This window comes from Pseudopipra pipra, chromosome 1 (genome assembly GCF_036250125.1).
Source record: "Pseudopipra pipra isolate bDixPip1 chromosome 1, bDixPip1.hap1, whole genome shotgun sequence".
Classification (NCBI taxonomy): domain Eukaryota; kingdom Metazoa; phylum Chordata; class Aves; order Passeriformes; family Pipridae; genus Pseudopipra; species Pseudopipra pipra.
This window is the reverse complement of record NC_087549.1, coordinates 53597057-53622921: the sequence shown is the minus strand read 5'-3', so window position 1 is coordinate 53622921 and position 25865 is coordinate 53597057. Positions and strand designations below refer to the sequence as shown.

The 25865-nt window shown below is 39.9% G+C and overlaps 2 protein-coding genes across 3 annotated transcripts in view; both read left to right on the top strand.

Moving 5' to 3' along the window:
• Window positions 1-25865, top strand: part of MPPE1 (metallophosphoesterase 1) — a 31199-nt gene that overhangs the window by 3431 nt on the left and 1903 nt on the right. The window contains exons 1-9 of one of the 2 annotated variants that reach the window (XM_064657044.1): window positions 16095-16517; window positions 18870-19248; window positions 19619-19727; window positions 21071-21174; window positions 21729-21809; window positions 23628-23736; window positions 24615-24686; window positions 24800-24922; window positions 25725-25865. In XM_064657044.1, coding sequence (XP_064513114.1) covers window positions 18974-19248; window positions 19619-19727; window positions 21071-21174; window positions 21729-21809; window positions 23628-23736; window positions 24615-24686; window positions 24800-24922; window positions 25725-25865 — 1014 coding nt within the window. In that variant the 5' untranslated portion in view covers window positions 16095-16517; window positions 18870-18973. Of the gene's footprint in view, window positions 1-16094; window positions 16518-18869; window positions 19249-19618; window positions 19728-21070; window positions 21175-21728; window positions 21810-23627; window positions 23737-24614; window positions 24687-24799; window positions 24923-25724 lie in introns of those variants that run through there. The other variant, XM_064657035.1, reaches the window with a different exon arrangement.
• LOC135415393 (centrosomal protein of 290 kDa-like) lies at window positions 3210-14055 on the top strand. Its single transcript, XM_064657069.1, has 7 exons — window positions 3210-4945; window positions 5968-6107; window positions 6705-6785; window positions 8659-8749; window positions 9814-10000; window positions 10865-10962; window positions 13712-14055. Exons 1-7 carry the CDS (start codon window positions 4913-4915, stop codon window positions 13838-13840), a joined length of 759 nt encoding a protein of 252 aa, XP_064513139.1. The 5' UTR covers window positions 3210-4912; the 3' UTR covers window positions 13841-14055.

Below are 25865 nucleotides of genomic sequence, written 5' to 3'. Positions count from 1 at the left end.
TATTAAAGCACTTCAGTAGGAATCCATGCAGATGGCTTTTTTACCCAGCATAGGATTATATTGGATTAGTCATATAAAATTGTTGTTTACTGTCTCTAGCCCTTTTCCCTGGAGGTTTTATCAGGAATCTCACAAAGCATATAGTTTGAGCCTGCCTTTAAGAGGTAACCCAGATGAGAAGCTTTTTGTTTGTGTAAACTGCTATGATGTTATAGTTTAGTGCAATCGTAATGTTGCAGTGAGAGATTTTATAGCTAATAAAAGAGGGTGCTTAGTCCAGATTTTTGTTTTGCCTACAAGAAGGGAAGGTAGATAGTAAGTAGATGCTTTCTCTTCTTTACCCCTTAGAAGAGCTGTGCTGATCCCACTTCTGCTCCATCAATCAGAAATTCCTAACACTGGCACAGTTTTTCCTAATGCTCGCTAACAAGTCATGTATGACATAATGCTTGATTAATGCACTGTTCTAAATGGTGTCTATTAGATGTTTTACGTGTTCCCTTTCTGCCATGCACAGTCATTCTGACCGTCTTTCTCCTCCATGTCCAGGAGGCCCAGGGATAACTGCTTAGACACTGTCCAGGTTTTCCTCTCCTGCCACAAACTAACCAACAATCTCAAACATGCAGTGCAGGACTTTACCTTCAGATGTATCCCGGGGGCTGGCTAACATGGAAATCGAGATTTTTTTTTTTTGTTTCAAGGTCTGACAGACAGCTCTACTGGTAAAATGGCATCCTTCAGTGTTTTCTGGAGTTTTCAGACTGGCTCTGTCATGATGGCAAATTTTCCCTTCCAGGAAGTATGGCTGAGAGAGCTTTCCTGATGTGCAAGTGCCTTTGATTCTACATAGAGAGATGTTTTTCTTCTCTGTAGGGAGTTCTGTGGAAGGTCCTAAGCTGTTACTTTTTTTCCTAGAGCATGTCCATGAGTGTAGAATAATAAGGTATTTTTCCCTGGCCTTGAAGGGACAAGCAGCAGACTGTCTCTGCCACATGCATGCCAGTATTGTTTTTTGAACATTATCCACTGAAAACATTGAACATTATCCACTTAAAACAACCTACTGTTATAATCTGAAGTTTCTGTCACTGAAGGGGATACAGAACTTCTGTCAGTGTGCTGTTACAGGGATCCTCGTTAGCCTAATTTGGTTTAGTAAATATTACCTCTGTTTGGTTTTGTCAGCTTTAAGTTAACATTGATTTCCTCACATATTAAGAGAAAATTTTTTTTTCCAATTCTGCAAACACTCATCTTAAATCCAGTCATGTCTTGGTGCTTTTCCTCATGATATGCAAGAAATGTTCGTGTTCTGAACTGAATTCTGAACTTGTATATTTAGCTGCCCTCTGTGGTTGTGCCAAGGCCTGGGAAAGCCAGACTGCTTCTCCCTGTTTCAGGGAAGGCTCCTGAACACAAATGGGGTTTTTAGTCTGTGACCAAAGATCAAAACAAGATGGGAAAAGGGCCTTTTTCCCATGTTGGCCATTTTGCTCAAGGTTGTTCTGTGATTTTTGAGCTGGCATATGCCTGTGAGATTGGCAGCACTGATTGTGCCAAAGAACATATTGGGCAGAAAAACCACATAAGCCTTGCCATCTTCCAGCCTGACAGGGACTTGGGAGTTGTTGCTGACACAGCTGTTTTGGATGGAATAGAAGAGATTAATTTGGGGCAGGTGAAATTTGTGTAAGTTTTTACAGAGGCTGTAGATTTTCACAGAAGAATTTTAATTCCTGGAATATCTGATTAGGATGGCAGGTCTCTCTGAGGGTTGAAAGGACACACTGACTTTTAATCCATGGGCAAAAAAGGCTACACTTGGAATTATAGTAGGGTTGCATTAGGTAATCCCATGCTTATACATTTTCTGACAAATCAATGATTTTGGTGCATGCCTTACACAACATCTTCCCTTTGTCACTGGAAAAAGTATTACTGAAGTAGTCATTTACAAAGTTTTGCAAAATACCAGAATCACTATTATATCAAGAGTGCATTTTCTTCTAAATTAGTAACATAGAATCATTGAAATGTTAGCCAAAAAGGGACTTTATAATGGTCTGTGTGCTTCCTGTATGCCACTATGCTGTGCATATTAGGTATACCTGTATTCAAAGTAATGCCTGATCATTTTCTGATGTGTTTATTAAAATATCTAGTGAGGGAGAACTATGTGTATTTTTTTCTTTGATAGCGAATTGAACTAATCTCTGTTGGAAAGTAACTTTATTTCTGCTCATTCTCCTCTGCAGTACACGGGAAACAATTACTACTGTCCTTTACAGTAACCAAAGATAAACTCAGTTAAAATGATTCTTATTTCAACCCCTCTGTATATAGTATGCTGTATTTTCTTCTGTATGTAACTTTTATTCTGGTTTTATAGACTCCTCACCTGAGATCTTGTTTGTTCTGGATAAACCAGAATACAACTGAGTAACTGCATCTCAGGGTATTGCTACTCCATCTGAAAATGGGACTTCCCTTTCTCTGCAGCACCATTACAATTGCTGGCTGGTCCTATCCCACCCAGTTTTATTTTTTCTTACTGCTACTGTGGCTAGTAGCTGTACCCAGCTGTATCAAGAAGTGACCTCCTGGTTTCCATAGTATGAACTGCAAGTTGCTAATTCATTCAATGTTAGTCGCTGATTGAAGTAGCAACCTTGATGCCAGGCTATTTGGGGACAAGGTGACTTGTCACGGGCCCCAAGAATTAGCAGTGTTGGGTGGCTACTTCTGCATCTGTGGAACCAACTCAGAAATCTTCACAAATAGGATTCCTGGCAGCAGTTAACACCATGGGCATGTCCTTCCCTCACATGCACTTTCGGGTTGCTGAAAGCCTCAGAGCTTGGATCTTGTGTCCATTTAGCTCAGCACAGTGAAGGCTGAGCTGAATTTAGACAAGGCTTTTACCTTTCACTGTGACCCCTGTGTGCAGCTCAAGAAGTTGAACAGATGAGTGACTGGGTTGAGAGTAGAGGAGGAGAGATGCTGGGGTTGTGCCCTGGAGCCAAAGCTGTGTGCCACCTCCCTTAATCTGATTACAGTTTCCACTCACAGCCTAATGTGACCTGTCTTGTGCCATGTTTTCGGTAAACCGTAGACTCACAAGTAGGCAGTGTTGAGCTGCTGTCATCTCCCCACTCTCTTCCCTGGCATGACGGGCTGAGAAAGTTCAGCCCAGAGAAGAGAAGGTTGCATGGAGACCTCACATCAACCTTCCAGTACCTGAAGGGGGCTCACAGATAGGAGGCCAGAGAGGGACTCTTTGTTAGGAGCTGTAGTGATAGGGCAAGGAGTAATGGGTACAAACTGAAAGAGGGGAAATTTATGTTATATATATAGAAGAAATTCTTGACTGTGAGGGTGGTGAGGCACTGGAACAGGTTGCCCAGAGAAGCTGTGGATGGCCCAACCCTGGCAGTGTTCAAGGCGAGGCTGGAAAAGGCCTTCAGCAACCTGGTCTAGTGGGAGGTGTTCCTGCCTATGGCAGGGGGGTTGGGACTAGATGATCTTTATGAATCTATGAGTCTTTGCAAGATTTGCCAGGCTCTGCAGTCAGGTGGGCTACATGGTCAAGATGAAGGGGTGGGTGGCATCTGGCAACATTTTACACCAAAAAAGAAAAAAAGATGGGAACATGTGATGTGCTTTAAGAAACAAGAGAGTCAACATTTTGTACAAAGACAGGAGATGCAGAGAACAAATGAAGACTTAGATTTGAGACCTAGCAAATGAGAGAGGAATAGGAAGGGTTTTAAACTGCCAATAGCAAAAGCTAGGGAGACCAGCAGGCAGTAGTCACTGCCTTGGGTCAATCTTGCTGGAATGGGTAAACTTCTCATGCCTGCTGTTGATATGGTGTCTGTGAGGTACAGTCTGTCATGATGGTGGAATGCTTTCATTCTGCCTGTATGCCCTCTAACCTGTCTGCCAAAAATAACAGCAAATACAAAGAACAAATCATAGAATGGGTCAGGTTGGAAGGGACCACAGTGGGTCGTCTGGTCCAACCTCCCTGCTCAAACATGGTCATCCCAGAGCACATGGCACAGGATTGTGTCCAGACAGTTCTTAAATATCTCCAGTGAGGGACACTCCACAACCTCTCTGGGTAATCTGTTCCAGTGTGAGGTCACTTGCACAGTAAGGAAGTTTTTCCTCAATTTCAGGTGAAACTTCCACCAGTTTCTGCCTGTTGCCTCTTGTCCTATTGCTTGGCACCACTGAGAGGAGCCTGGCTCCATCCTCTTGGCATGCCCTCCCTTTAGATATTTATACACAAAGGCAAAGCCCAGCAAACAGTAGCAATAGCAAGTACCACAAACACCAAGGCTACAGTCCCCACCTCGCTGGGTAGCAGCATTACCAGGCATGCCCTTTTCTCCTGCCTCGGTGGATGTTACTGGAACAGCCTGTACCTGTTGTGCTGGGGGCAGGAGATGCAGAACCTGCTTTTACAGAGATGCATCACTTGGTGTGTGTTGGTGTACAGATATATCCGTGCAGGTCCGTGGTCGGCAGCGTTCTCAATCCCACCCACCCGGTACCTGTTAGTCACAGAAAGTCTCAGGATCATTGAATCTGCTGAGTTGGAAGGGACCCTCAGGATCACCGACCCCACCTCCTGGCCCTACGCAGGACACCCCAGGAATCCCACCAAGTGAAACTTAGTGACAGTTTAAAAGTGACAATCTAAAAGCGACAAGCAGAGACTGCGGTGTTTTTAGGGCGGCTCCAGGGGCAGGGGGTCGCCGCCATTCGCCGGGAAAGAGGGATGGCGCCAGGTGTCCCCGGAACCCCGGCGGTCGCTCGGCTATGACGTGCCCCGCTCCCGGCATATCCGGCCCGGCCATCCCGGCGGGTCCCGCCCGGTGTCTCGGCCTTCCCGGCGCTTCCCATGGCCCTGCCCGCCGTCCACAGATGCCTCCAAGTGAGTGCGGCCCTCGGCAGTGCCGCCCCGGCTCCCCGGAGGCCCGTCCCGTCCCGGGCATGTTGCCGGGAGCGCTCGGGAGCGGCCAGGTTTGCCCTGGGGGCAAAGCTCAGGCTTAGGGCAGAACGCGGGGTCTCGGTGCCTTCTGCTCTTCCTTCTGCTGACACATAGCATCTCTTTTACTTAATTCCCTCTGGGTTAAGGCAATAGAGTTGTAGTTTACATCTATATCTATGCACACACGCACACACGCAATATATATATATACTATAGTATTATATTAATATATACTGTATATATAGAAGTATAATAATATATAACTGTATTGTAGTATAGTTATATATTGCTTTATATAATATTCTATATAATCATATAATATTCTATATAATTATATAGTATTTTATATATCCTATGCAATAATCTATGCGTTATATACTATATATTACTATATATAATATAGTGATAGATATTATAATATATAATATTATAATATTATATTTTATATAATATATAATATATAATATAAAAAATTTATATATAATATTATATACATAATATATATATATATAATATATATAATTATGGGCAAGGTTCAGCAGTTGTGCACACAAGAAGTTCTGCTAGTGCAGCTGTAGCTTAGTCCTTTGGCTCCGGTAATAACATAAAAATGAGCTTAGTTGTGGAGCTGATGTTCATGGTTTAGCACTGTAACTGAAAACTCCGATGTTTTGTCCCTTTGTGATTAATTTTAAGTACAAAGCCAGTTCCCTACATTCCTTAATGAGTTACGAACATATATTAGAAACCTTTAATGTGCGTGTTAAAGAAGGTTTGTTTTAGTCAAATTTTCATAAAATTTGAAGCTGATTGTTTTTCCTGCTGTTTTCCTTTATATGTTTGTATAGTTTAAGATAAATGTAGTAAAGCTTTTGGGACAGAATTTTAATGTTATCAGCCTACTACATACCTGATCTAAAAATGTTCTTTGATTTTTATTTTTTTAAAATTCTCTTCCTTTTCAGCTCAGTGATGAAAATGAACAGTTAGTCAAGAAGGTGAAAAGACTACACATAAAAAATAAGGAGCTAGAAAAGAATCTGGGTCAGATCCAAGAAAAGTTGCATCTGCACCAGTTAATGCCTGACTGTGGCACAAGCAGAGAGTAAGAAGTGTCAAATGTTTCTTTTTGCATCAAAAGAAGTGCAACATTTCAGGACTTCTACCTTTATGTTTTCAGACAAACTAGGCCTTATCTAGTACACATATTTTGAGGGTCCATCTGTGACCAGGATGGTGGAGGTAGAAGATGCTTGAGGCATGTAAAGGAACGAAGGCTGTCTGGGGCAACTTGTACAGAATTCATTATTGTAGTGAAAAAAACAGTTTTAATATCAACAAGTAATACATCTGCTTAGCCAACGTACTCTCTGTCTAACTGCAAAGACTTTTACATTTATTTTTCCACCAAACAGTAGTAAGATAGTTAAATTGCATCAATGCTATTTAAAAGATTTAGAAACCGAGACCTTTGGACCTGGAAAACTGTAGTGCCAGTGTTTTGGAAAGTGTCCTGCCAGGATTTAAGTAGTGGTCTGCAAAAATCGTCAGGTTAAATTTTGGTGTGTTTATGATCCTGCGTGGAAACCTCTACTGTAAAATCAAACTGGAAAGTAACTTGGCTTTTTTTCAGTTGTTTTGTTTGATCTAATTGAATTGTAAAATCTAATTTTATTAAGCTGTTGTTTTTCTTTCAATGAAGTGTTCAGGTTCAAACAGAAACCCATTTATGGCGTAAGGGTGGCGACAGCAAGGATTTTGTTCTAGAGTGTGACAGTGTCAGGTGAGTTCTTGGAAGCTGCTTCGTCACAGTAGTAAGTATTCTTCTCTGTAGGGTAGAATATGTTGTTCATGGTTAAGTCAGTGAAATTTATAACTTATGGAGGTGAGGTGGCTTTCAGCCTTTGAAACAGTGGAAAATCATTTGCATTTTAAAAGGATTTACAAAACCTTAGATTAAACTTGAAAATGGCACTAAAGAAAGAGCAAAATGGATTTCTTTCTTGAATCTTTAACTGATAAAAATTTAATGAGCCACGAAGCTCCTTCATGTGTGTGTAGATTTTTTTTAAGATTTTGTAGATTTTTTTAACCACCTTCTATTTTGTGGCAGCTTTCTTAACTCATTTTATATAGCTCAGTTTTATGTGTATATAAAATTTATGGGCTGATACTGTTTTCAAAATAATCCAGAGAAGTGATTTTACTCTTTGGTGTAGTTAATTCTAGAGTTGAGCCACTACTTATTGTAGTTTGCCAATTAATGCTAGAATGAAACTCTTGTAACTGCTTTTCTGATGCAAAGATACATTTTTTTATTTGATAAAATATACATTGAAACATTTTAATAACTAGGAAAGTGACATAAAATATTGTTCCATTCTTCTGTGACTTGACTGTAAAACAAACTGCTCCATCTCTTCTAAGGCTACTTTTTGTTCACTTACATAAATGGGCTGTGGATCTTACACAGATTGAGGCAGTCCCTACGGCTTTTTGGCCAAGCACCCTGTTTTTAATCTTTCCTTTAGGTGTCTTTAGAACGCCCTTTTAAAATTTTTTTGTTTTGGTTTGGTTTGTTTTGGGGTTTTTTTGGTGTATTTTTGTTTTGTTAAATACCTTTTCAGTGTACCAGACTCTCTTTGCAAACTACATAGGAAGGGTTGGTGACTGGCTCTGACCTGGAATTGAGTACCTAGTTAGATGCTTATGGGGAAGAAGTCCAAGTTAGTCTTTGAATCAAGTGCTAGACCTGCTCTATATTAGGATGCAGTTGACCTGACGTACCGTTTTTTTCTAGCATCTGTTTGTATGTTGTTTTACAAAGCTGTGCTGTACTACAGTCTAGCTCATCCTGTTTGTAGTGCACAGTCATGACTTAGTATGAATTACTAGAAAAAAATAGGAAAAATGTAGTCAGTTATGTTCTGGCCCTCATATATGGAAACTGAATGCTATATAATATGGCAGGAAATTAGTGTAGCAGAAGTCTGTGCAAGGTAATATCAAAGAGAAAGATAACATCCCAAATCTGTTTATTTTACATTGATTTTTGCCCACTCACTCATTTTCTCATTGATTTCACTCACTCGTATCCTCACAGCTACACACTTGGAAGCAATGAGGTGTTTTGTGCAACACAGAGAGCTGGGGACTCTGCCTCATGTGTCCTCATTATGGGTTCTTCATTGGTGGCAAGAAATTAGTTTCTGGACAAACATTTTAAAATCCTTTAGGAGTGTCCTTGTGCTATTCCTGTTGTGCTAACAGGGAGAGGAATTATATATGTGACACTGCAGTCATTGCCACCCTCCTGTTGCTGGTGTATAGGTCTTGCATCATTGAGGTTTAATCAGAATGTGGCCATGTGTGCTGGACAAAACAGGGTCTTCAGTCTGACTGAGTGAAAGATATTCTTTGCCATCCATACAGACCATTCTTTTAACTTGCTTATTGTTATTTTCTGGTGCTTTCTATTTCTGTGTTGACAGTCTCACTTCATTCACGCCCATCTTAAATATTTCTGTTACAACTCTCTGCAGTGCAGCTACAGCCCAAGTGATCTCTGTGAGGTGTCTCTAATACCTTTGCCATAAGGGATGCATGTTTTTTGGCTTTTGTGTTTTACTGCAATTTATGCATTTCTTCTGTTTTAGACTGCTTCATATGTATAATGAGCTACAGAAACGTTACGTTAGAGAAAGCAAAAAAAACAAGGAGCAAAGTGAAGCAATTAAAAATCTCACTGTAAGTAGAATTTGTAGGAGGTGGTATCAAATAGCCAAACGTAAGCTTTTAGGGAGACTGGAAAGTGTTTCTTGTGTTTGTGAAATGAGATCATGCTATTCCCGTTATACTTATTTTTGTTTCTCATGATGTTGAGATAATGGAGAGTAGCCTGTAGTTCCCTTTGAAAATGAACTTTTGTCTCTGGTAACAGAAAGCTGTCTCCCCTTTCCTTGCTTTTTTCTTTACTCATCTCCCTACCTGTCCTTCCAATTGTATGTACATCTTTTGACCTGCCTTGCCCTGATATTTTTCTATGTGTGTCAAGAGCTGATTTATTTCAGAAATTCAGCAGTAGCAAACCAAATGGAGGCAAGCAGTCTTCTTTCAGGTAGCAAGACCTGTGGGCTTGCTGTGCAAAGAGACTAACATCATAACTGAAGTGAAGGTAGAGTTGCATGACCAGGGGTGGTTCTAGTGGTTCAAGTAGGTATTGCCTCTTTGGGCAATCGATCAAGCATTGCAGTTGACCAGTCTCATTTCCTCATTTGTGCTTTATTTGTTTGTGAATTAGTATTAATTATAATTTGGATTATATGCACTTTTTCTTAGAAGTTGGGAATTGCTGCCATGAAGGTATGCTTTGCTGTGAGGGAAGGTTTAGTTTCTTTGTGCATTTATATTGTTCTGGAACAGGTTGCCCAGAGAAGTTGTGGATGCCCCCCCCGGAAGTGTTTTCAAGGCCAGTTTGGATGGGGCTTTGAGCACCCTGGTCTAGTGGAAGGGGTCTCTGCCCGTGGCAGGGAGGTTGAAACTAGATGGTCTTTAAGGTCCCTTCCAATCCAAACCATTCTGTGATTCCATGATTGTCTTGCAAGCATGAGCTCGCAGATTTTTTTAAAACACATGTATGCAAAGCTTCACTTGCTGTGAAGCTTTTTCTTTTTTCTCCTTTCAGACCCTTTGGATGAATGTAGTTTTAAGTCAGCAAATGAAAGCTCTGGGTTTGTATTCAGAATGTGTTTTCAGTGGTATTCAGTTGAACTGTGTTTTTTCTGTTCATTTTAAAAAATTTTTCTCAACAGACTAAAATTCATGAGCTAGAGCATAATCTTCAAGAGCAGAGGCAAAGAATTGCACAACTGGAATGTAAAAAGGTTTCTTGGAAAACTAGTGCTGTTTCTGGAAAAAGAAGTCGAACCTCAGAGGGAGGAATAACTTCTCACAGGGACATTTCTGAAGAGAAGGAATCCTGTTGCAGTAAATATTTAGGTAATGGTGCCGTTAATTTTGATGATGTTCCTTCCAGTATGCCCATCAGAGAGAATGCATTTGATTTCTTACCTAGAGGCCATTCTTCTACTTCAACCAGCTTTAGCTAAAATGTTCTTTTCATTTTTGAAAACCTGTTATGTAAAAACAGCATCTCGTAGTCTAGGATTCAGCCTTGCATTTGTTTGTGTTTAAATGTTTGCTGTTTTCTTTTTCTGGAATTGGTAGGTTGATAAAATCAGAGGTAGGAGTGTGTGACTGTATTTAGAGCTATTTATTCTTTATTCTGGTAAGATGTATGTATGCAGATCCCTTAGTAATAATGTTTACTGCACCATTCTTTGGTTTTCAGACACTGATATACAAAATAACCTGGGTTTAGCCCTAAAATGTTGGACAAACCTAGGCAATACTGATTTCAGCATGTTCTTCCTCACAAGTAAATCCACAAGTTAAGGTGCAATCCTGTTCTACGTCAAAGCATAGAAAAGAGGTGGAAGAGATCTTATAATGTAGGCATAATTTTCAGGAAATGTGCTGTCAGCAAGGGCTAATGGGACCCTCTTGTAAGTCAGAAAAAGGTAATTGAAGCATGTGATGTATGTTTTGTGGATTTTTAAAGTAAAATAATCCTCCATTCTAAGAATCTGGCAAATTCAGATTATCCAGTTGGCAAATCCTACTGTCTTTCATAGTACTTGGATATGTTCTGGGCCAGTTCTTAAGAATAAATCACTTTATGAAAAAGATACTTTAATTTTCTAATATCACAAAAGGTAGGCAGCTCTTTAGCTGTCATATGATTCATGTGAGTGGGAGGTTGACTGTATTGGTTGAAGTGTACATTTTTCTATTTGAATGTAGAGCTATTGTTGAAGGAGATTAAAAAGCTGAAGAAAGAAAATGCAAAGTTGTCTGCAGAAAAGAGAGCACTAAAAAATGAATTAGCTGGATTAGACAAGGTAATTTATTTTAAGACAAGTTTAACAGGAGGTGATTTTTGAAAAACTAACTTTTCTGCCTGAACCAAAACATCTTTAGGCTGAACATATGTTGTTATCAAGCCAAATACAAAAAAAATCAGTGTATAGCATTCTGAGAGAAATGGAAATGAATGGCTCCTTGAAACATTCATGTCCTACAGTGCTGCTTGGCTAAGGAAGAGGAATAATGCAATTTTAATTTTATGGTTTTGGCTTTATTTTTGGTTTTAATCCATAGCTGTGGATTTTTTATTTTTTTTAATGTTTGGGCTATTTGAATTCCTTTATGAAAGATTATTTGCCTCAGCTTGTTTTGACATTGCTCGTTTTGTCATTAAAATTGTAACTGCTGGTACAGTCTTAATTTCTTCCAACAGGTACTTGCAGAGAGAATAAAAATAGGTTTTTGACTGATCACTTTTATTGCTTCATGATTTCAGTGAAAAGAAAGCTATTTTCTCCTGAACTCAAACATATCAAATTTATGCCTCTGACAGAACTCCAAGCTTGGGGAGGGCAGAGGCTTTGAAGTTTCTGTGATAGATCGATAGGTGTAGAAAGTGAAAGTGCAAAAATTTGGTAATTCTTAAAATAATGTAAGAAGATGAAGAGATCTTATCTAGCTATAGAGGGCTCTGTTTAATGTGCTGACATAAGATTTTATTTTCAGCAACAGACTTGTTTGAACTGTTTTTTGCTTATTTCTCAGGTCTTGTATTGGATTTTTTTTTTTTTCTAGAATCTGTTTTCTTACCTTGCAGTCCTTTCTCACAAACTAAATAACTTTAAGCTGGCTTTCATTAAGGGGTAGCAGTAAAAGATGATGGTAGTTCATTGGGTGTGAAACTGGTAGAACACTGAGCCAGGGTGAATTCTAGATCCCCATGTTTGGGAGTTAGGGACAGCTTGTGGCTAAAAGTTTCATCTTCCAGAAGAGAAATATGTAAATCTGAGGTCATGACTTTTTATCAGTGACCCTTTTTTAGGTAGTTTTAAGTCACTGTATGTTATTTAAGATGTATGTAGCTATTAATTAAAAAAAGAAGAATAGGCAGGAGAAAATGTTAAATACAGATGGATGTAGGTAGATACATTGTTACTTTGGTAGATAGGAGTTTCCTAAGTTGGTGAAATGAAGACTTCAGTAATTACACTCCACTTTCTGTCCATATATTTCCCTGCAATTTCTGACTTCACTTACAGAGTCAGAATTGCTCAATAGACTTGAGCTGCAGGAGCTGAACAAAACATAATTCCATATATGAAGATTATTTCTATGAATCTGGGTTTGTCTCATATTTGAGTTAAGTCTAACTAGAACTACGTACTCAGTTATCCATTCTGGGATAGTATAATTGCAAAAGGATCAATATGAGAAAGTGAAACCACACAGCCTGACATTAAATAAGCTGGAGCACCTCTCCTATGAAGACAAACTGAGAGCTGGGGTTGTTAAGCCTGGATAAGAGAAGGCTCTGGAGAGATCTCATAGCACCTTCCAGTACCTAAATGGGGCCTGCAAGAAAACAGGAGAGGGACTTTTCACAAGGGCATGTAGTGACAGGACAAGGGGCAATGGCTTTAAACTGAAATAGGGTGTGTTTAGATGAGATATTAGGAAGAAATTCTTTGCTGTGAGGGTGGTGAGGCACTGGAACAGGTTGCCCAGAGAAGCTGTAGATGTTCCATCCCTGGAACTGTTCAAGTCCAGGTTGGCTGGGGGCCTGAGCAACCTGATCTAGGGGGACGTGTCCTGCCCATGGCAGGGGGGCTGTAACTAGGTGATCTTTGTCTCTTCCAACCCAAACCATTCTATGATTCCATGTTCAACAGAACTTTTTTCTATGGATTTCATATTGGCCTGTCTCTTTATGTTCTGTGTAGCCTTACATATTGCTCTTTTTCCCTCCTTTGTTGTCACTTGCTTTTATCTGAGCCAGTTGAACCTGTTGGATAGTGTTTTAGGCTACGTCAAGTTTAATGCATCATAAATCTTATCCTTTCGAATATGAAAATCAAACTTTTTAACATACTGTAGTGAGAAATAATAGATCCTAATCTGAAATAGGACATTCATTAACACAGTGTAGTTGTACTTGAAGTTCTGAATAGGTACTAGCAATTTACAAAGCAGTTAAGGTCTAACAAGATTTTACATCTTTCTAGATATAAATATGGTATCCATTGTTCCATCTTAAGCTCTTTAGTGTTGTCTGCTTCCAATACTAACTTCTTGTTCCTTAGTATACTCTCCTCATCTCTCTCCTTGCTCATTTGTCCCTATTCATAGCCTTGCCTTTTGGATTTTCAAAGTTAATGGTGTGCTCTCTGCTACTGTCTGATTTTGAGAGGTGTAGTAGTGTTTTTGCACAGAGGACTGTGACACTATTACCTTGTCATTCTGGACTGTCATTTTGTAGCTGCCTGATAAGTCAACATTTTTTCCCTTTTTTTTTAATTAGTCTTTCCTATTATTAGTCTGTACTCCAGGCTCTAACATAACTTGAATTCTGCTTGCACTGTGTGTTTGGGGCAGAGTTTTACATTGTTACCTGAGGTTATAGTTAATTGCTGTATTTCACCATAGCTGTGTTTGCATAACGCAATCATATGTTAATAAAAATATGGAGGGTGTCTTTGAACTTTTGAGGAACTGAAATGCTGACTAGCTCGTATTGAGAATGTCTTTGAAAGAAAGTTTAAGGTGAATATTTTTTGATTTTCCTAGGAATTTTTTGAAGAGGTAGAAGATCTAAAGCATGCTGTACAGGAATGTCTGAAACTGAACTATGAGTACGAAAAATGCTTGAAACAAATAAGTGTAATGTATGGGCTTCCTTTTACAGCACATTTGTAAATACTGGTTAATTTAATGGCAAGTAGAGTTTCCACTTTTTTTTTATACTTACTGCAACATTTAAACCTACCATGGCTTAAGTGGTACCTCATTTTGATAATGTTATGGATTCATTAATATGATCCTAACAAGCTTCTCTGAAATGTTTTTGTATTTTGTGCCTTTGATTTTTTGTTTATATGGTTTTTAAATAAACTGTGGTCTGCATAACTTCAGCTAAGTTTCAAAGCCTTCTCTTTCACACTTATGAAATACATTCATTGTAGGAGTGATTGTGGGCGTTTATGGGAATATGACAAAAATCTTTGAATTTCCCAATTTATCCTTTTCTGTAAGCTAAATCAAATTAGATGTGTAGATTTGGCAGTCTTTGTGAATTTTAGCGCTGTGTGCTAATGCAGACAAAAATTAATTTTATCATTAAATCATTGGAAAGGGGTTTCTTAAAAGAAAAATGCTAAATCTCTCCTTGGAATTTTTCTTTAATCACAATAATAAGTTAAAATATGTGGATGAAGGAAGGATTTAGGGTTCAGAATTGGAAAGAGTGTATTCAGAAAGATGGCTCAGAAAGTTGTTTTGCAGCATCAAAAGAAGAATTCATCAGAAGCTCTTATTTGATTGAAGAGTGAGGTACTGGAAGAGCTCTGGTATTTGAAGAGCTAAAAAGGAGAGTGGAGTACAGAGAGTCCCAGTTCACAAGGCAAAATTACCGTATTGCTTCAGAGCTTGGCATGAAAAGAGACAACTCCCAGTTGCAAGTTAGCTTGCAGAACCTTGTGAGGTTTTGAACCTGAACTTGTTTGTAACTACATTTCACAAAAGTTTAACATAGTTACATTATAGAATTGTATTTTTCTGAAAGTTGTAAATCTGTAGCTTTGTGGCATTGTGATGGAAGAATTAAGTGAAAACTATCATAAGGCTAGAAAAACTAAGCTTGCTTATAACCTGCTGCAGCTTCTTCAACTTCATAAAAATATGTGCACACTCATGAGGGGTAGGACTAGGAGTGGGATTAAGATTCTTGTATCCAACTTGGTTTGTTAGGACAGTTTTATGTAGTTGTAAATTAATAAAGAAATTTACCTCAAAGCATATGATATGTTCAGAGTTACATATTCACTAAGTGACAGAGAGGGTAACTCCTTGCCTCCTGCTCTGGCTATAGAGCATTGTGTTCCCTTGTTTCATTCTCGGCTTACTTGTAAATTAAAGCTGGATAATGTTCCGAACAGAGATGGAAAGGGGAAAGAAAAGAGGCGTGATAGAAGTCTGCATTTGCAGTAAACTTGATGGAAGAAAACAGGAAGAATAGCATGTATAATGGAAGAATTATAAGTGCAAAAATGTTTCTAACTTGTTAATAAGCAAAATAGACATGAATGCTGGAGAAGGAATCGGTGCTAATCACTGGAGCATTTTCCCCCTCAGTTTTGTGGTATAAAGTTATACTTCTAGCATGTTTAAACTTTGGTCCTGTTGTTAAATTAATCAGTAATTGCCCTTGTCCACAGACTGATTTTTAAATGTCATGCAGAATTGTTCTTCAAACGTGTTGATGAGGAAAAGTTCAGGGTCTCTGCTGCCGAAAGAATGTATACATTGACTGCATAAAAAAATGTTATGACTAGCAGAATTTTACTGTTTGCCAGCTACTGAAGATCAGAATATTTTTCATTATAAAGTTCTCTGCCCAAACAATTGAAAGTAATTAATATGGTGAAAATACCATATTAATCACCTTGGTGATGAGCTTTTGAAACTTTTAAAGCTCACTTTCGCATCAGGCCACTCACATACATTTAGAACAAGAAGCAGTGAGAAATCCTTCAGTCTTTTCTCATAACTAAGGTCCTCGAGCTCTAGGAAACCAGATTCTAGTCTAATCTTAACAATGAGCCATGTAAGGGGGAGGAGTAGCAACGCACTGTGCAGTGACAGGCAGAGCCACAGCTCCATCTTGCAGCGTGTGTGCAGCCTGACAGCACCACTTTTGGCCTCACCGTCACGTGTGAGAGGCTGTGGCTCTCCGCTCCTTGGGTCCCCGCATGGGAGGTTCAGATCCCTGCTGCATGTGCTTGGTTTCCGAGTAAACCACATTCCCTGGGATGTGTGGAGCCGTCCAGCCACATTCATGGGCTGGCAGGTGGCAGAGCGAGGTGGGCAGGATTTCTCTCAACCAGTAGTAGCAGTTGCCTTTCAGCTTGTTCTGCATCGCTGACTTTGTGATTTTTTTTTTTTTTAAATTTCCCTTTCTGTTTTTTCTTTCACTATCAGGAATGCTGGAAATGTAGGGTGCAGATGGGAGACCTCTGGCATCTTCCACATGTGTGGCACAACTCCCAGAATAGTAACGATTACCAGCAGAAATGATGGGAGAGGGAGCATATGTGGAAATAACCGGCTCTGTGGCTTTGATTGTGGCAGTTGCTGCTTGTGACTTTTGAAAATGCAGTTTTACCTTGAAGATATTTTTATTTTCTACTAATTGCAGGGTTTTTTTTCCTTGCATTTGATGGGATCATTTTGCTCTTGAAGATGTGATTTTTTTTTTCTTTTGGACATGCTTAATGCAAGTTAAACAACTTACTGACAATTTCTGTTCAGATTAGTACTGTTTTTGTTGGAAGAGGAAACTGTCTAGGACTACCAAAGTCTACTTCCAAATTCTGGGGTAGGTGCAGTTTGTGCAGGATAAAGCCATATAAATTTGTGTGTTTAGTTAAGAATTTACCTGTCTTTTGTCCTTGTTGCTGTGTCGGGTAACAGATACTTCTGCTTTAATCTTGCCTTGGTGTGAGATGTACAAACAAGGTCTTTTTGATTTTGACTGCTAGTTAAAGTGCTGATGAGATGAATGTTAAACAAGTTAATCAGGCTTTATGTGTAGTTCCACTGTATTGTGGAATTGTGACGTCTGGCCGTGGCTTTCTCCAGCTAAATCAAGTTTAGATAGAACTGAATTGCATGCAATTAAATATTAGTCATGCTAATGTTAGATAATGCATATTAGAAATATTTCATGATGCAGTCTAATGATTTTTTTGTCTCGAATAAGTACTCGAATAGTGCTGATATGGGAAGCTTGTGTTTGAAAATAAGTGGCTATTATCAAACAGAGGTTTTGGTTGGCAAAATAATGTAATAATCATATGTCAGTTTTCAGTTTCCATGAGACATAAATCAAACAGGCAAGTGCATGGGACAGTTAAGCAGTTTAACTTTATTCTGTATTCTATATACAGCTGAGGCCAGAATTTTAGAAAGATCCAATTTTGTGTGGCTCTGTAATTTTGTCCTAATGTGCCCAACACTTCAGGTCTTAAGAGTCAAAGGCACTGAATATTCACAGTTTTAATCGGATTTAGTCAGTTCAAATGCACATGGGCTGCTAATCACTGAGTACTGAGTCCAGTAATTGCTATCATCCTGTATATTAGTACTATGTTAGGATTTTTCTATTGCAGAAAGCAAAATTGCAATCCCATTCTTGGGTGGGTGACAAGATTTTGTGGTTTTCTCTAGAATTTCGTCCATGGGCATGTGAAGTAACATCTTTATAGTTCTCCTGGAGTCCCTTTTACTGTAACTGTGCCACGGTTTACCTTTAAAGAGTGAGGCTTTCAGACACCCAGTGCTCTTCAGAGTGAGACCCGAGAGGCTGCACGTGGAAGCCGAGTGATTTTACTGGAAGTAAGGGTTGTATCTCTGTTCTCTCAGGTGGGACACTTGTTTACTGTAGGCACTTCCACTGGAAAAGTGTGTTTATGTCAAGGACAGTAGAAGAAAGAGAATGGTGAAAGGGGGCATTTCCTCCTTACACTAGGAATAATGAGTTCCTTTTAAATGCTTGTAGACAAGTGGAACAATCAATAAGCCCTGTTACAATTGTGGCTTATTGGAGTGAAGGCATTTGTTTTGGATTAGCCTTTAACAGGGCAGAAAAAAACCACTGTAGTTTCAAAAGTTACTTGCTTGGGTTACAAGCTATGCAAGGTGCAAGAAAGCAGTAAATACAGTTACCTTACCAATTTAGGTTCATTTACACACGTTTCTCTATAGCTGTAGTGCAGTTTCTGTTTCTGAGGCTTAGGTTTTTTCTTGTTTTCCTCTTGTTAGAAACAAAGCATTGTTAGTGAGATAGCCATGTATCTGTGCCTGTGTTTCTGAAAAGCTCCTGTAAACTTGTTCTGGGATACTAAATTGCTTTTTTGTTGTTGGAGATTGTAACAAGACATATTAGAAGTGCTAATGGAATTAATTTGGTGTAGTCATGTTATGTACTTGTGCCAGAAGGTGCCCTCCAGGAGTTGTTTAGGGTTGAGAGAAGGAGGCTGAGGGGAGACCTTATTGCCCTCTATAGCTACCTGAAAGGAAGTTGTAACCAGGTAGATGTTGGTCTCTTCTACCAAATAATAAGTGATAGGACAAGAGGAAACAGCCTCATGTCCGTTAGGGGACGTTTAGATTTGACATCAGGAAAAATTTATTCACTGAAAGAGTTGGCCAGTATTGGAACAGGCTGCCCAGGGAAGTGATTGAGTCACCATCTCTGGAGGTATTTAAAGGATGTGTGGATGTGGCACCTAGGGACATGGTTTAGTGCTGACAGTGCTGAGTTAAGGGTTGGACTCAGTTTCAGAATTCTTTTGAACCTAAATGATTCTATATGGATTTTTTTGTTGTTGTTTTTGCTGCTGCTGTTAAGCTAAACTCTGTTGTTACCTATCTTTGACCCCTACTCACAGTGTTTTCACTGTATAGTTCTAAAAAAAGGCATCATGCACCAAGATCCTGGCTGGCTTTAAACTGGTTTCCTTGGTCCTGGTAGGAGAGAGTGCAGTTCTGTGCTCAGTGGCATGGCTGGCTGTGTACCAGAAGGAGAAGACCAACTTTGCTATTTAGGTCAATTACACATTCCCAAATCGTTCAGGGTGACAAGAAGCTAACACTGTAGGCCTTGCGTGGTAGTTTTCCACAGGGAATGCTGACTTAATGAATATTTTATTTTGTATTTTCTCCACAGGGATTTTGTACTGACAAAACACCCAACGTGATCCTTTGACTACTCCTAGCTATTTTTGTCCAAGAGAGGAGAACTGAGCCATTGAGTCTTATGCTGGTGCTGCAATGCTGAGTTATAGCTCGACTACTGTGAAGAATCTTCCTCTGAAGAAGAGGCTCTGTTTTCTGCTGAAACTTGTGGGCTTTGTCACCTCAGTGTTCATATTTTGTGAATTTTTAATTTATTATGTGGTGATTTTTCAATGCCGATGGCCAGAAGTGAAAGGTGGAGCTCCCATGGGTGAAAAAGAGACTTCAGCTTCAGTCCTAAAGGCCATGATTTTAGCTGATACTCACCTACTTGGTGAGATCAAAGGACATTGGTTTGATAAACTAAGAAGGTAATTATTATTTTTTTTAATAACCTCTATCCTAGTTTTAGTATTTTTAATAGTAGCTAATGAGATACTAATTCACTGTTCTAATTAATTGCTGTTTAATGGAATTGTAATGAAAAAAATAAACAAGCTGGTATTACTTCTTGCATGTGTTGGTCCTGTTTGTATTGTGGTAGAATTACCCACCAGGTAAGATGCACCTACTGTACTTAAAGCTGATTTCTAAGTATTTAATTTGAATTTCGTATTATATTGTCATATTTCAGTGTGTGGAAGTAATTTTCCCTTTTCTGTTGCCAGGCTGTGTCTGTGTATTCAGAGTTGAGGATCCAGAGGTTGGGCAGTGATGACTGGCTCTGTATTTTCCTTTCAGGGAATGGCAGATGGAGAGATCTTTCCAAACTGCCTTATGGTTACTGCAGCCAGATATTGTTTTTATTCTGGGAGATATCTTTGATGAAGGCAAATGGAGCTCACCTCAGGTATGACATCATCAGCTCTCTTATTTCAAAAAATGAGGATTTCTTGAAGGAAATGGATGACAGAAGAAAGCAGACTAGGTATGCAAGGCTTTGGTTTTTTTTGCTGCAGTTGTCCTGTTGTTGGTAGAAGTTTCCAGTCTTTTAGATATGAGTTCATTTTTGGTAGTATCTTGACAATTTTGCCCCTCATATAAAACTTACAAAATGTTAACATCTCAGTGTGTGCTTCTGTATTACATAGTTGTGATGGGCTGACCCTGGCTGGATGCCAGGTGCCCACCAAAGCTGCTCTATCACTCCCCTCCTCAGCTGAACAGGGGAGAGAAAATACAAGAAAGACTCATGGGTCGAGGTAAGGATGGGGAGAGATCACTCAACAACTACCCTCACGGGCAAAAGAGACCTGGGGAAAAATAATTTAATTTGTTGCCAGTCAGATCAGAGTAGGGTACTGAGAAAATAATTCCAAATCTTAAAACACCTTCCCTCCATCCCTTCCTTCTTCCTGGGCTCAATGACATTCTCAGTTCTCTACCTCATGCACCCAGCAGCGCAGGAGGATGGAGAATGGGGGTTGCAGTCAGTTCATCACATGTTGTCTCTGCTGCTCCTTCCTCCTCAGGAGGACTCCTCACACTCTTCCCCTGTTCAGTGTGGTGTCTCTCCCATGGGAGACAGTCCACCAACTTCTCCAATGTGAGCCCCTTTCACAGGCTGCAGTTATTCAAGAGCAGACTGCTCCAGTGTGGGTCCGCTGCAGGGTCACAAGTCCTGCCAGCAAACCTGCTCCAGAGTTAGGTCCTCTCACCACAGATTTAGCCAGGACCCTGCTCCAGCATGGGCTTCCCATGGGGTTACAGCCTCCTCAGGCATCCACCTGCTCCAGCCTGGGGTCCTCCGTGGGCTGCAGGTGGATCTCTGCTCCTCTGTGGACCTCCATGGGCTGCAGGAGGCCAGGCTGCTTCACCATGGTCTGCACCATAGGGGAATCTCAGCTCCGGTGCCTGGAGCACTTCCTCCCCCTCCTTCTTCAGTGACCTTGGTGCCTGCAGGGCTGTCGTTCACATACTCTCACTCCTCTCTGGCTGCAATTGCACAGTTTTTTTTCTGCCTTCCTTACTGTTATCCCAGAGGTGTTGCCACTGTTGCTGATGGGCTCAGCCTTGGCCACTGGCAGGCATTGGCTCTGTCAGACACAGGGGAAGCTTCTGACAGCTTCCCAGAGAAGCCACCCTGTAGCCACCCAGTAACAAAACCTTGCTGTGCAAACCCACTGCAATACTAGTGGTCCCCTTTGATACTGTGGAACAGCATTAATTTCTCCTTTTGTTTTTTATATGCAGGCATGGGCAGATGATGTCAGAAGATTTCGGAAAATGTTCAAGTATCCAGTTTCTACTGAGCTAGTGGTCATTGTTGGGAATCATGACATTGGATTTCATTATGAGTAAGTCTTGTCAGTGAAAGGAGTACCCAAGTGCCAAGAATGAATGTCGGCATGCATACAGTAACTGGTTTTGTGTCTGAGCGACCTGTTTTGTGGTTATATGGAAAGTTTTTGATCATTATGTAATCAGAAAGGATTGTAGTTTAGGGTAAGACCTTAAAAGACACCCACCTGTGCACAAAACAGGTTTCAGGCTACTTTTATGTTTCTGTGACCATATGAGAAGTTGTTCAGAGCTGATCTTTCTGTGCTGGCTTGGAATCCTTGTGTTGGGCCTCCTTGTCAGAAAGGTGTTTAGTGGGAGCTATCTCCTTTCCTGTTATCTCGGCATAGAAGAGTGTGAGTGCCCTCGTTCTGCTGTGCTTGCCCTGATGGGACTGGGAAAGAGGACATGAGGGGTGTCAGAGCATCCCTGTGAGTTTGCTGAATGAATGTGTGAGCTGGATAATGGAGCAGCAAGACGAATGAATGACCAACAACCTGTAAAGCAACAGTGTCAGATGAGTTCCAATGCCAATTTCTTACCTCAGTTGTATTTTTGCTCTGTGACACAGAATGACTACTTACAAGGTAAATCGATTTGAAAAGGTTTTCAACTTGACTTCAGGAAAGCTAATAACTCGGAAAGGAATAAAGTGAGTATATTTAAATTTTTTTTCGATGCTTAGAGCAGTGATTAGTGAGCTAGCAGACCAGTGATGAAAACCAGAAGTGGAATTTCTAATGAAATAGTATGGGGATGCTTAGCTTAGAGCCTTTTTAATCATCTACCTTATGATATGTTAAACCCAAAACACTTTGTACAAACCCATAGTCTGATATACAGTGGAAGCTGTACTTTGAGATGGGTAAATTGTAACAAATTCCTTTTAAATGGAAAAGTACTGTGGAGCCAGAATCCATTTCTTTGGTTTACCTTTATACTTCCTTGCAGCTGGTAATGAGCCATGGCTGTAAACATAAAAGGATTCATAAAGAAACACAAACCAACCTCCTCTGTGCTTACAAATTAAAAGTTTCATTAATTTTAATAACTTCTTTACTCTGCAGAACTTAACTCGTTTGAGGAATTTGGGAACATAGCAGTTGCTTTTCCACGGTTTTCCACAGGGTGGAGTAATAATGCACAAGCTGCTTTTGGCTTGGAGTAGAGCTAGTTTCAGAGTTTGTTCTCACAGATGTGTGTCCGTGGCTGCACTCGTCTGCTGTGTGCCCTGTTACCTTCAGATACCATGCAGGAATTCGATGAGGGAAGCCAAGAGTGAGTTTGTGGAAAGGTGTTTGTCTTTAAAGCTCAGATATGCGAAGGGAAGGCCCACTGCCAGTCTGCATTTGTCACATGTCATATGGTTGTAATCGCTCGTGTAAATGTGAGATTCAAAACTTGCAGTTCCTTAATTAAGAAAATGTGAAAAATATTCTCAACAGGTCTAGAAATGGTTGTGTCTATTTTAGGAAGAGCTATGAGCTTCATGCATGCTCTCTGTAAAGCTGTAGTTTATCATGCAGATGTGGGGTGCTCTAGATATGTATTTCAGCTGTTGTAAAAATAATTATTAAGGAACATCTCCACTTCCCCTTTGATAAAACAGAGCAGTGCGTGTAGTTACAGACTGTATGTCTGGTATCACGTTCATTAACTGAAATGAGCTGCACTATTAATGAAAAGTTCTGAGATAAACTATTTTACAACAAATATGTGGTATAAAAGCTTAATTTGCTAAGAGAGAATAACTGTTTTTTTTTGTATTGACTAGTATCTCTTAAGTGAAGGCATTCAGCTCATTTGTGTCTGTAAAACATACTGAATTGAACTGGAATATATCTCAGATCCTGAATGTGTGACTAAATGGGTATGAATCTTGTGGCAGAAGTTCAAAGGTGATTTGAAATCTACAGGGAAACCTTCTATTACAAATACAATCCTGTTTTCTGTGCTAGAGACTGCAAAGTGCGAAACTACGTTTTTTCAGGGTAGCCAACCAAATGCAGTGCTGTTTTGCTTTTCAGTTGCTCTGAAGAAACTGAATGTCTAAAATTCTCTCTCTGAGGTCTAAAGTGTGTGTGGGGAGAAAAGCGAGTTCTCCTTTCCCTTAGAATTCAGCTTAGTGACGAAATTCTGACATTCCATGAGAATACCACTTGAATATCCGTTAAAATATGAAAATATCTTGATGTGTAAACATGAAGCATAAGGTATATTGTGCCACCTAATTAAGAACTGGTTATAAAGCAGCCTACCAGACAGAGAAATGTCTACAGTGCAGATACTCAGAAGAGGATTTTTAGCATGAGATTTCAGAAGCTGTTACATTCTGCTGTTTTGTCAAGCTGTGTCCAACTTTCAAACACTTGCATTTTATAAAATAAAGTTTATCCAGCATGTGTGCATGAGCAACAAATGCTTTCCTGCCCTCCCCACCTCTCTTCATCCACCCCCTGGTCTCTTCCAGCTTTGTCCTGGTGAACAGTGTAGCCATGGACGGTGATGGCTGTGCTGTCTGCAGTACCTCAGAGGCAAAGCTTGTGGCACTTTCTCACAAACTGAATTGCTCCCTGCAGGTAAGAGTTTATTAAAGATCTGATTACAGCCAGCAATGGGATATTGCCGCTACATAGTTACCACAGTGGGATTACTGATACTGTAGCAATAATCAGGCTAAACAAGACTCTCCTGAAAAAGATGTTTCCAATTCATATTGCAACTTGTTAGCAAAGCTTTCTCCTCATTTCTCTCTTACCATTTTTACTTAACTGTGTTGCTTTGCACTAACGTGTTAATTTCCTTGTCAGGGTTGCCAACAGAGGGTGTCGTTTCCTCTGTTCCAAAAAAAGGCAGTTCTGTAACCCTCCCTTTGATTTAAAATACATAATCCTGCATTTATGTTTATGCATATTATTCTGTTTTATAGCCTTCAAGCTAGCCTATTATTTTAGTTTCCTGATTCTATTGCAGTCCTGTCTTGATAGCCTAGTAATGTTTTAATTGTATTATTTTTTCATCAAATCCAATTGCTTCTTGTATTTCATTCCTCTTCACCTTCTCATAGGCCTACTGGACGCATAGTGGGCAGCATGACTGATGGGGCTGGCAGTCAATCAGGAAACCAGGTCCCTGTGGAAAAATTGGCAGACTGTCTCTCTCGGGCTGCCCCCAAAGTCTTTTGCCTTTGTGCAGCGAGATCCTGCTGTTGCTTTCTGCGTTCAGAAAGAGTGCAGCTGTATTTACAGCATATACAGAACAGGGAATTACATCACTCCACAGCAGAGACTCTCAGAAGTTCATACAGTGGATAGTGCTTAAACACTGTACTCTTAGCTGAAACTGCTTTCCCTTAAAAAAAAAAAAAAAAGGCCAACAACCACCCCCTCCAACCCCTGAAAACCTAGTTATTGCTTAATTTACCTTCACCCCTTCTATGGATTAATTTTATTCACAGAAACCAAATCATTCCAACAAAAGATGCAGTGATGTGGAAGAGCTTCCAGCTTCAGAACCCATTCTTTTACAGGTATGTTAGAAGTGGAGGGAGGCAACATGTTGGCATGGGGTTTTTGTGTATTTATTACTCTTCCAGAAAGGCTGGATCATTAACAACTGGTCCTTTCTTTTAATTACTCCCAGCATTACCCTCTCTATCGGAAAAGTGATGCTGAATGCAGTGGAGAAGATTCTGCTCCTCCAGAGGAGAAGAACACCCCCTTTAAAGAAAAGTATGATGTACTGTCTCAAGAGGCATCACAAAAGGTTTGATTTATTGGGAACTTGAGTACTGGTGGGTAGGTGAGAGGGGAACACAAGTGTAGCTATAAATAGATTAAAAACTTGTGGTAAGGCTGTTAGCTGGGTCAAACTGACCACACCTGCTCCTGCTCTAATGAGTCCTATGAGAGGCTGCTTGTTGGAGCGGCTCCTCTGAGAATCGTTGCGATCATGACCTTGATCCTACTGGGTTTTCCAGGCATAGGTCGTAAGTCCCAACACTCTCAAGTCTCCTGCAGTGCTGATACCTCCACTTTACAATTTTGTACTTTCTGTACTGTATAGAATTGCCGACAAAGCTGGTAGAAAGCCACAGTTTTCCAATACTTTGAAAGCATTGTTTTTGCTGAATTAGTAAGTGCAAGAAAATGTAAAGATAAGGCATTCCCTAAAAACTTAATGGTCAGTAGTTTTTTCCTTCTGCATAAATGTCTTCATTCAAGACTGTCAGTACAAAATTCTTCCTTAGACAAGAAAGTAGCACTGCTTTACTAAACCCAAAGTTTTTCTACTTGCGATAGCAACAAGATGTTGCCTTTGTTCTTCTGATCTGTATGGCAAAAAAAATAACAGCCCAGTAACTTGGGATCAGGGCCAAATGGGTGTGATTAATATTGCAATACCAACACGTTTCTTACTGGAAAACACAACTTTGCATAAAACACTTTGTAAGAATATTACAATTGCCATAAATTCACTCTGTTTGAAGAAAAAAAAAAGGGGTTTTTAAGTTACATTTTTTTTTAGCTGTGACTTAAGTTTTGTGCTTTATCATTTTGCGTTCCAGCTGATATGGTGGTTTCACCCCCGTTTGATTCTCAGTGGACACACACATAGTGCTTGTGAAGTGCTGCATGCAGGGAAAATTCCAGAAGTCAGCGTCCCGTCATTCAGTTGGAGGAATAGAAACAATCCTAGTTTCATCATG

Excerpts from the sequence above, each read along its gene's own strand:
- LOC135415393 (XM_064657069.1), top strand. The coding sequence starts at position 4,913 with ATGGCCCTGCCCGCCGTCCACAGATGCCTCCAA. Across the intron at positions 6,108-6,704 it reads GACTGTGGCACAAGCAGAGA|TGTTCAGGTTCAAACAGAAA; the intron begins GTAAGAAGTGTC and ends CTTTCAATGAAG. Across the intron at positions 10,001-10,864 it reads CTGTTGCAGTAAATATTTAG|AGCTATTGTTGAAGGAGATT; the intron begins GTAATGGTGCCG and ends ATTTGAATGTAG.